General features: G+C 35.4%; 1 protein-coding gene across 1 annotated transcript; it reads left to right on the top strand.

Annotated features, from left to right (window-relative positions):
• The first annotated feature begins 267 nt into the window (after positions 1-267).
• Positions 268-10,218, top strand: Insl6 (insulin like 6). The gene is made up of 2 exons (XM_026382097.2): positions 268-556; positions 9,878-10,218. The coding sequence occupies exons 1-2, from the start codon at positions 268-270 to the stop codon at positions 10,216-10,218; spliced, it is 630 nt and encodes a 209-aa protein (XP_026237882.1).
• Positions 10,219-11,093: the final 875 nt, after the last annotated feature.

Genomic DNA, 11,093 nt, shown 5'->3' with positions numbered 1-11,093 from the left:
GGCAAGAAAAAATGGATCAAAAGAAGGAGACGGGGTATTCCGGGGTCTAATTTTGAAAGCTACAACTTACTACCCTGACTTTCCTGAGGGCTGAAAGCAGAATCTAAGTGCACTGGGAGCCTCCTCTGTGTTCCAGGGACTGCGGATGCTTTCAAGACCGCTGGGACGCATGCGTAAAAGTGCATCCCGACAGGGGTGGGGCCGGGAGAGGTGGGGTCCGCAGACAGCCGTTGCCGCGCTACCTGGCCCCGGCTGAAGGACCCAGGGATGACGCAGCTCTTTGGTTTACTTCTGCTGTGGTTTGGGCCCCTGCTGCTTCAGTTCTCCAGTCAACTTAGAGAAGACTTAACCAAAACCAGGAAGCTGTGCGGCAGGTACCTGGTGAAAGAAATAGAAAAACTCTGTGGCACTACTAACTGGAGCCAGTTCAAGCTTGAGGAGGAAACCCCTAATACAGAGGAACCCCCGATTCCTGGCGAGATTGAAATCTTCGACCCCTACGAATACCAAAACCATCGGGACCTTTTCTCCCAGTGGGGAAGAGTCACAAACCCAGGTAAAAATCGAAACCGAGGGCGTGTTTGTTCATTTCAGTGCATTTTTTTATCCTCAAGCTTGCTCCACGAGATAATGAGCTTCTGCAGGAAGTGGAATTTGTGCCCAGTACACAGGTAAATACAAAAATTTTAAAGGCAGTATATCGAGAATATATTAACTCTCTATGAGAAAACTTCTTTTTAAAAATCTTAAGGGAAATAAATGTATATACATATAAGAACACTGTCCCCCCGCCCCCCATACACACACACTTCACCTTGTTGGAGGGCTCTTGTCTTCTGGCACACTCTCTTTGTCCTTCACAGCCCACCATTGATATTTTCCCTTGTAAAATCATCATTGACCTTCCCATAGTTAACTGCATCATTTCTCTATTCTGTCACAGTACCTGGCGCATGCAGTAGTTTTATTTGACTGTCATTAGGACTGGCTGCATAATTGGCTAAACCCAGTGCCCAATCCACTGTTCTAAAAGCAGAAAAGAGCCAAATGTACTAAAATGTAAAGCTTTTATCGTTTTTGTCTTTATCTCCTCTGTTCACACTCGGTCCATTCTCCCATCAGACTTCACTTAAAAGTTCATGTACTTAGACTTCACCTACAAGTTCAAAGATAAGTTATTGAGAATTTCAAGACTGCACCAACAGAACTTTAGAAGCAAACGCACAGCTTGGGCAGCTGTACAAATCTCACACCTATAAAGCCAGCCAGGCATACCACATCATATTATGGGAACTATCTCATTCATGTTTTTACCTAAAATGCCTAGCAAAGGGCTTAGCATATAAATCTGTGCTTAGTATATATTTAATTTGTACTCTAAGCTTTCAAGCAGTTTTCAGGAAAATATTCTTGTGTCATATCTATAAGTATATCTTCCAAATACATTTTTACATTTTGTGACTAACAGATTTCAGGCCTTACATGATTTGCCATTTTAATAGAAAATGCACTTTGTTAATATTCTATTCACAGTGTAGTCGTTGAAATTGTTGCCTTTTAAAGTAATTCACTTGATTTTTGGACAAATATTGCAAAAGTTAACTAAGATTAAGGAAAGAGTCAACTATCATGCCAAAAATAGACACTAATGTAGATGACTGAACAAACAGTGCTGGCACATTTTAAACACTTGTTCAATGAATGAATGAATGAATGAAGGGATGACTGGATGGCTGAATGGAGTTAATTAAACTATTGCTGTTTAGGGAATGAAAATTTTGAGACAGAAACTATCAGACTAAATCTCGATTATTTTACACCATCAAACCTACTTACAAATAAACTTATCTTGTCCTCTTACAAAGGAGGAAGTCTCTCTCCCCAAAGTCTTCTACTTGTGATTTAGTTCAGTGATCCTCAGATTTAATGTTCATATGAATCACTTGGGAATTCTGTTAATGTAGAATATGCAGAGTCTGATTCAGTAAGTTGGTGATGGGATCTGAGATTTTGCATTTTTAACAAGTGCCTTGGGGGATGCTGATGATACAAGTTGGTGGGCAATATCTAAGTTACTAGGTCTATTTCACCTTCTCTGTTTTATTCCTTCCTTTTTTTTCTTTTCTCTGTTTGTTTTAGGTTTACTATCACATTAATTCAAAGAAAACTCTGTCATTGGTGCAGTCTTTCAGGCATTTCATTAAACTTCATATTCCAGCAGAGAATTCAGTAAGAAACTGCTACCTGCACTAGTAACATATGCTTTCCAAATCCTCTGCCTTATGAACCTCAGCTATCAAGCCTACTCTGAAGACAATTTTGGTGTTATTTATAATTTCTTGGATGAATAAATGATATTAATTCAATGAGAGGGAATCTACAATGGAACTGGAGTTTCAAGTGTGTCTGATAATGTTTCAGAATTGTCATACTCACTAAACTTGTTAATATTGGCAACTATTAGGTAAAGGATAATTTGGTGGAGTGGAAATATGTGCCACCATTGTTTTGAAATGTGTAAAGAAGGAAAAATCTGTTTGAATGTATATCAAAAATTTAAAAAGTTAAAAGAGAAGATGACATTTATTCTGTCCTGTTAATTTCTCATGAACTAGAAATTGAGAGGTATGTGTTTCCAGTATTGAATATATAATTATGCCATTTATTTTACACATGATGTGCTTAAAAAATTATTAATTTTTATTTAGCTGTCACCAGTGGGACACATTACTATATTAGATCAAGTCAGCTATCTACAATTTTAATCTTCTAATGATCTATTTGACTCTTGACACAGGAAAAGATAGTTTGTACACTGATGTTAAAAATTTTTTTTCAGAGCTACTCATACAAAATTTGAATCTGAAATTGTGTGCTTCTTGTTAATAAGTGTGTGGATTGTGTCTCCAAGACCTACCCAGAATATGGCACCATGAAACAGACATCATACTTCTAAACTATGGTTGAGTAGAGCCAGGTGAAATCATTCATGTTTCAACATCAGCTTTTTATAATCCATAACCCCTTTTGCAGTTAAATTGATCACATTCTCTTATTTTTGGTCTTATTCATCTATTCCTGGTTTTCTACTTGTATTTTTAGATAGCACCACAACTAGTCCATGCAGGGTTCCTCTCTTTACATAATAATTCAACAATATTGTTGAGCTCAGGAGTACTTTGCCACAGAGCTACACCCATAGTCCTTTCTACTTTTCTTTTTTCATACCAGGGATTGAACCCAGATGCTCTTAACCACTGAGCCACATCCCCAGCCCTTTTTGTTTTTATTTTGAGACAGGGTCTCACTAAGTAGCTTAGGGCCTCACTAAACTACTAAGACTCTTGAAATTTGTAATCTTTCTGCTTTAGCCTCCTAAGCCCCTGGGATTATAGGTTTGTGCTACCAAACCTGGCCCTTTTTATTTTTTATTTTGAGATAGGGTGTCACTAAATTTCCCAGGCTGGCCTGGAACTTGTGATCCTCCTGCCTCAATCTCTTAATTACTGGGATTATAGGCATGTGCCACTGCACCCCAGCCTAATTTAACACCATCTGAATAACTATTATGTGCTACACATTCTCTTGGTACTTGGGATATAAGAAGAAACAGTAAGGCTCCTGCCTTCATAAGGTTTACAGAATGGTGAAGATAGAAAAATATAAGTAAATTATACAGTATATTAGAGCAACATCATCTTCACTTGTCCTCTTTCTACTCCCATGCCCCTCCTCTCATAGGTAGCTTTTCCATACATTTATTATGTATGCTTGTTTTTATACATTTTGGAAAATTATGCATTGCTTCCAGTATAACTTTTAAATATATCTAAATTGTAGTTAAGATCTCTTGTTGTCATGTGAACATTTATTTCATTGCTTTTAACTGCTGAACACTACTCATTTTGCCTCAACTTGCTCTTGGTTTGAGCATATTTCACATGCATCTTAGCCTTTTGGCTTTTCTCTTTCTGAAACATTCCTGCTTTTGTATTTGATTGGGTTTTTTTTTTTTGGGGGGGGGTGGAGATTGTAATTATTCATTTGATTTTTAACAGTTATTCAAATACAATAATTATACTTTTACTTTCCACACTATGTCCTTAATTCTTCTGGGGTTCATTTTTAGTTCTGGTCTAGATAGGGATACTATCTTGTGTTAGTTTTCTCAACAAGTCTTATTTTTCTCTATATAAGGAGCTAGTTTCCTGAACCCTTTTACCAATCATTTTTCCCATTGATTTACAGGGATCCACCTTTATTGTTTATTAAATTTGAATGAGCTTCCTATTCTATTTAATTGGTCTGTTTGTTTGACCTTGTAACATGATTACACTATTTCTAACACTATAACTCTGTAGTATGTCATTTATCTGTGAGGGCAAGTCTTTGGTGTTTAACTTTTAAAAATTTTGTTCCCTTAAGATTGACCAAGTTAATTTCCAACCTTCATTCTTTTCTATATATAATTAATAGTATATTTATTTTTTAAAAAATCCATATGAAAATTTAATTGGGATGCATGGAGTGTAGAGCTGAATTTGAAGAGAATTAACATCTTAATAACATTAAAGTCATCTCAATCAAAAACATAAAATATGTTTATATACTATTATTAGAATTTTTAAGTTTTCTCTATAGAGACTTTTTGTATTATTTAAGTTAATGCTTAACACTTTGTTTTTGATGCAATTATAAATAGTTGTGAATTATACTTCTTTGTTAGTGATTATTGGTTAGAGAAACTTAATTGATTTTAAAAGGTTGAACTTGATCCAGAAACCATGATGAAATATTTTCATGGTTCTAATAGTTTTCTGATTGTATAGGTTTTTCTATTATTTGCAAATGATAGTTTGTCAGTTTCTTTCTAAACCATTTTTTTTTTCTTTCCACATAGAGCTGGCTAGGTTGTCTAGTCATGTTAAATCAGTATGATAGTGGGATATCTTGTCTCCAGTCTTAAAGAGCATGCATTTAAATTTCTCCATTAGTCATATATTGGTAGGTTCATGTTATATAATCTTTACTAAGACAAGGAAACTTGCTAAGAGGTTTATTTTTTATAATTAAGAGCAGGGTTGAAATTATTAAGAATTTTGTTTTGCATTATGTATAGTCACATGATTTCTAAATTTTTATCAATTAATTCAGCAAATACTTATGAGATACCAATTAAGTGGAAGGCATTGTTTTGGATCCTTGGGATACATAAATAGGACAAAACAGACAAAGATTCTGGCCTCATGGAACTTGCATAAATAATAAATGTAATAAATAAGAAAATATTAGAAGGTAATAATAGCTACAGAAAAAAGCTAAAAATTAAATAGGATAAGGGAGACACATAAGATAAGGGATTGAAAGGTGGTCAGAGGACTCATTGAAAAGGTGATATTTGAGAAAGGAGATTTCTGTGGTTTAAATGTATCCATCAGAGTTCATATGTTGGAAACCTACTCCCCAGTGCCACAGTGTTGGTGGTGGCACCTACTAAGAGGTGATTAGCTAAAAAGGGCTCTTCCCTCATAAATAGATTAATGTTGTTAAAGTTATTATCATAGGAGTGGGTTATCACAAGAGTGAATTATTTGTAAAAGCAAGTTCATTCCCCTCTTGCTCTCTTGTCCTTGCCTTCTCTTGTCACTCTATCTACTATCCATGAGATAATGTATCACAATGGCTCTTACCAGATGCTGGCATCACACTCCTGGATTTTCTAGACCCCAAGAACCATTAGGTATCTAAATTTATGTTCATTATAAATTACCTAGTATCAAGTATTTTGTTTCAAGCAGCAAAAATGGATTAAGACAGAGGTGGCAAGGGAATTATCCAAAAGAATATCTAGGGAAGAGCATTTAAGAGAAAACAGCTGAGCAAATACACTTTTGCCTGGTGCATACAGGAAACAGCAAGTATGCCAGGATGACTGGAACAGAGAGAGTAGATGAAAGTAGTAGAAGATAGGTCAGAGAAATATCAGTCAGGAAAGTTAAAATAGGATGTTTTAGGCCATTTAAGAGACTTTATAGTTTACTCTGACTGATACAGGGAGTAATTACAGATTTTTGAGCAGTAAAATGACATGAATAATTTTTTAAAGGGATCACTGTGCCTACTATGTTGAGAATAGACTATAGGGTAGAAAGAGTAGAAGCAGAGAGGTCTGTTAATGAGGGAGGGTCTTAAAGTTGGTAGCAGTGGAAATAGTGAAAACTATTATAATCTAGATATATTTGGGAAACTTTGAACAAAAAGAAATAGTGACTTTCAAACATAAAAAAGTGATTCTAAAGTTTTTATGTGGACCACCTAGAAAGATGGGGTTTCCATCAACCAAGATTGGACAGGCCTCAGGTGGAACAGGTTTGGAAGACAATATTAATAATTCAGTTCTGGACATAGTTTTTAAAATCCAGGTAGAGTTTTAAATATATTGAGTTTGTTCAAATCAGAAATATTGAGGTAAAAATGTTCAGTAGAAAATATTCTCTATGAATGTAGATTTTAGAAGAGAAATCTTGTTTGAAGGTAGAAATTTAGGAGTAATAGTTGCATAGATAATTTTTGAGCCACAAGATTAAAGGAAATTACTAAGGGAGAAAATATAGATACAAAAGAGCACCAAAAAATGAACCTTAGGAGGCAAAAATATTTTAAAATTATGGAGGAAGAATTTGCAAAGGAGATAGAAAAAGGGATAGCTAGTCTAGTAGGAAGAAAAGAGAATATGGTGTCCTGGAAACCAAGTGAAGAACATCTTTCAAGAAGCGGTTGGTGAGGTTATAACTTTCATAGTCTAATGCCTTCACCTCTGAACGTTTCTACACTGGCAATCATGTTTCCAACACATGAGTTTTTTGCAGGGGGCACTCATGTCCAAACCATAATATACTACCCCTGGCCTCCAAAACTTCATTCTCATCTCACAGTGCAAAATACATTTAGTGCATCTCCAAGGATCTTTATAATCTTAACAGTTCCAGTATTTCTTAAAAGTACTGAAGTCCAAAGTCTCAACTAAGATTCAAGACAAACTCTTGATCTCCTCTAAAAATCAAAAAGCAAATTACATATATCCAATATGCAGTGGCACAGAGTAAACATTCCCATTCCAAAAGGGAGGAGTAGGGGTATAGAAAGAAGCAAGACCAAAACTGAACCAGGCAAACATTAGTTCCTTTAACTACATATCTGCTACCTGAGCCACATGGTGGCAAGATGTGAGTTCCAAAGGGCTTGGACAGTCCTACCCTTGTGGCTTTGTAGGGTATAGCACATATGGCCTCTCTCTGGACACATCCTTCAGCTTTCCTGAGCAAACATTCCATGTTCCTAGCATCTCTTCATCTCTTAATTGTTGGGGTATCCATTCCAACTTTGGCTTCATTCTTTCTTTCTTTATTTTAATTAAACATTCTATATTCACATCAAACAAATCTTAACCACAATAATATTATATCATCTTTTTCTGAATATCAAGTAACAAACTGAGTGAGCAATTAGTTGCCAACATATCTTTTATTACATATTTTAAAATATATTATGGATTATAAAATTAGCACATTTGAATTTACAATTAAAACATTCACAGATTTGTTTTTAACTAAACTAGACTTAGCATGGTAGAAAAAACACTCCACCTTGCCTTTCTGACCTCTGCCCTGCTAGCCTCACTCTGTGTAGCTGCCTAATGTTGGGAACATCGTGTGCTCCCACTTTCTGCTGGAATCTTCAGTCCCATGTGGTCTCCAGTTTCAGAGTCTATTCTGGATCTGTCTCCCTGAGTCCCCATTTCTTCTAGTACACAGCCTTCTTAGGGCACCAGACCTCCCTCCTTTGGAGCAATGCTCATCTTCAACTGAGTTTCTTATCCATGAGGAGTTCTACAGGGTTCTCTGTGATTGTCAACTGTGGCTCCATTATCACATCTTCACGTACCACCTCTTGTGGGCTTCACACAAGGATTTCAATCCTGCTACAGTTTTCTTGACATTCCAGGCCTTCCTTTGAAATCTTGGTAGAAGCCTCTCTGATCCCCTCATTCCATTATCCTACATTCCTGCAGAACCAGAACCATGTAGACAATGCCAACATCTGCTGCCAACTTGTGTAGTAGCTTGCTCCATCGGTGCAGCAGCCTCTGAGTTTCTGGGCAGCTGAGCATGGTGAATCAAATCCTGGGGAAACAACTTCCTAGCCTGTTTGAGTAGGGTCTCTTCTCATATGACTTTTAACTCTTACCTTACCCTTGATTCTGCATAGGCATGGTCTTGCAGCTTCCTGAGATGTCCTCAAGGCATGTTTTCTCCTATCTCTGTCCAAAGTACTTACTTTGTCTTTAGTGGTGGTAATCTCTTCAGCAACCATGCTTTCCATGGCCCCAATTTTACATGTGCTCCTTTTCTAACTAAACTGCAAGTTTTTCAAACATTTGCTCTCCACTTTCTGCATCTGATTCCCACAATAAACTTAGCTAAAAGCTGCCAGTTATGCCTGTGCCACCACCTGAATGCCATGATACAGAGAGGCTGGATTTATGGTGGAGGCTATTGACAAATATATCTTCCTAGAAGATTCTATAGATGAGTCAGGGTCATGACAGAAGTCTAACAAGTCTCCAAATAATTGTCTTATGTAGTTATTTTGTTTTCTTGTGGATAATATCCAATAATGTTGAATGAGTTAAGAGCACTATAACAGCAACAATCAGATCATTCATTGAACCTGGAGCATATACCACTTCTTGTTTCTTTATATTTTGATGAAGAACAAAATGGTTTCTGATGACTCTTTACTTATAAAATATCCATAAAAAGACAACCCAATTTTAAAATGGATGAAGACATTAAATGGACATTGATCCAAACAGGATATCCAATAAGCACATGAAAAGATTGCTTAGTATCATTAAGCATTAGGTAAATATAGATAGAAACTCAATGAGATAATATTTCAAATCCATTAGGATAGCTGTATCAGAAAATGGAAAATGTCAAGTGTTGGTGAAAATATGGAGAAATTGTAACACTATTTTGACAGTGTTAAGATTGTGAAATGGTATAGTTGCTGTGGAAAAGTTTGTCGGTTCCTCAAAAAATTAAAATTATCATATGATCTATGTGTTTAGCCAAAAGAATTGAAAAAATATTCACATAAAAACTTGCATGTGAATGTTCATAGCAGTGCTTTTTTGTATTAGCCCAAAAGTGTACATTACTTAAATGTTCATCAACTGATGGGAGATAAATGGATAAACACAATATAATGTGGAATATCTCTGCAACAGAAACTCTTTCCGTCATAAATAAATGAAAAGATCACATATGTTACATCATGAACATAGAAAACATTATGCTAAATGAAAGAAACCAGACACAAACAGCCACATAGTATATACTTCCATTTATATTCCATTTACTGTATATACAAAGAAACAAAATAGATGCCTGGTTGCCAAGGGCAACCAAGGAGGAGAAACTAATAGTGACTGCTATTTTTTCTTTTTGTTTTTTTGGGTTAGTGTTTTTTTTTGGGGGGGGGGGTGATATATATATTCTGGAATTAGATGGTAATGATGGTTTTATATCCCTGTGAATATATTAAAAACCACCAATTTACATACTGTAAAATTTTATGGCACAGGAATATTTTAGTTAAAAATGTTATTACAAAAATGTTCAAAGAAATTATAGGAAAATCCCACAACTATTTTAGTTAAAAATATATATTGCCTTTGAATAACCATACTTTCTATTCTTTATTTAAAATGTAATTGTTTTTAATCATTAGCTGATTTCTAGTATTCCAATATTTAATTTCAATCTAAGGGAAAACTTTAATAAGGCAGTAATATTTTCTTGTTTCTCAACAGCCTCTGCCTCTCGGGGAAAACCAATAAATAGTTTGAGGATACAGTCACACTCTAAGTATCACTATAAAAAGGTCAACTGGCTGCCCATCAAGATAAGCGATTATTCTTCATCAGATGATGTTGATCCATATTCTCATGACAGTATAAAACCTCAGAAGAAAAGCTCAACTAAAATTAAAACACCACACAGTTTATTTTGGGGTAATCATCCCCAAAGAAAACGCAGAGGATTCTCAAATAAATGTTGTATTAAAGGATGTTCAAAAGCAGAACTTGCCATTGCATGTCTCCCATATATTGATTATTTAAACAATGATAAAAGAACCATCACTTTTGACTAAGATATGTTATCCATCCTATGAACTATATTAATTTAATAAAAGTTTATTATATTTAATTTACTATTTATTTTGGTAATTGTACTTGTAGGTACTGTGTTGTGAACTACATCTGAATGTACTTGCAAACACATATTAGTAATAGGAATCTTAGTATTTTCTTCAATGACTCCAATTTTTTTCTTATGTTTCATATATTTTTTAAAGAAGATATTATTGGAGGTGGCAGGGTCCATGGAGGCATCTAAGAATCACCTGCTTGTTTTTTGTTATTATGAATTAACCCTCTGTTAGCTGAATTTAAATGGATTGTGGAATGTTATACATTCTATCTATATGACATACAGACTGATATCTGTGACTATTAGGTTCACCCAAGTATTAATCCAATACACTGTTGTAACAACTTAGAAATAACTAACCAACTACACTCCTGGTAGGAGTTCTTCTACTGTCATAGTAGGTACACTTTTATTTCCTTGAGTTGTGTTACAGAAGCTTGGCACAGTCTCTTAAAATTTCTGCTGAGACAGTTCAGTGACTGTCAAGGTCTAAAATCTCTCCAAGATACTCTTCACTTTGAAGGTATAAAAATAAGGTATACGAACAAATTATTCTCAATATTATTCAGAAGTCTGCAGCAGGGGTTCTCAAAACATGATCCTGATCAAACCAGAAGCATCAGCATCTCCTGAGAATTTGCCAGAGTAAAATCCCTGGGACTACCCTGCCCCATCCAAAGAAAAGAAATACAATTCTAAGGTTCCACCTAGACATGCTAAACCAAAAAGTGAGTATGGAGGCCAGTAATCTGCTTCTTTTTTTTTTTAAACAGGTTTTCCAAGTCATTTTGATGTAGGTTAGAGGTTGAAAACCAC

This window comes from Urocitellus parryii, chromosome 4 (genome assembly GCF_045843805.1).
Source record: "Urocitellus parryii isolate mUroPar1 chromosome 4, mUroPar1.hap1, whole genome shotgun sequence".
NCBI classification, from domain to species: Eukaryota; Metazoa; Chordata; class Mammalia; order Rodentia; family Sciuridae; genus Urocitellus; species Urocitellus parryii.
This window is presented reverse-complemented; position numbering and strand designations above follow the sequence as displayed.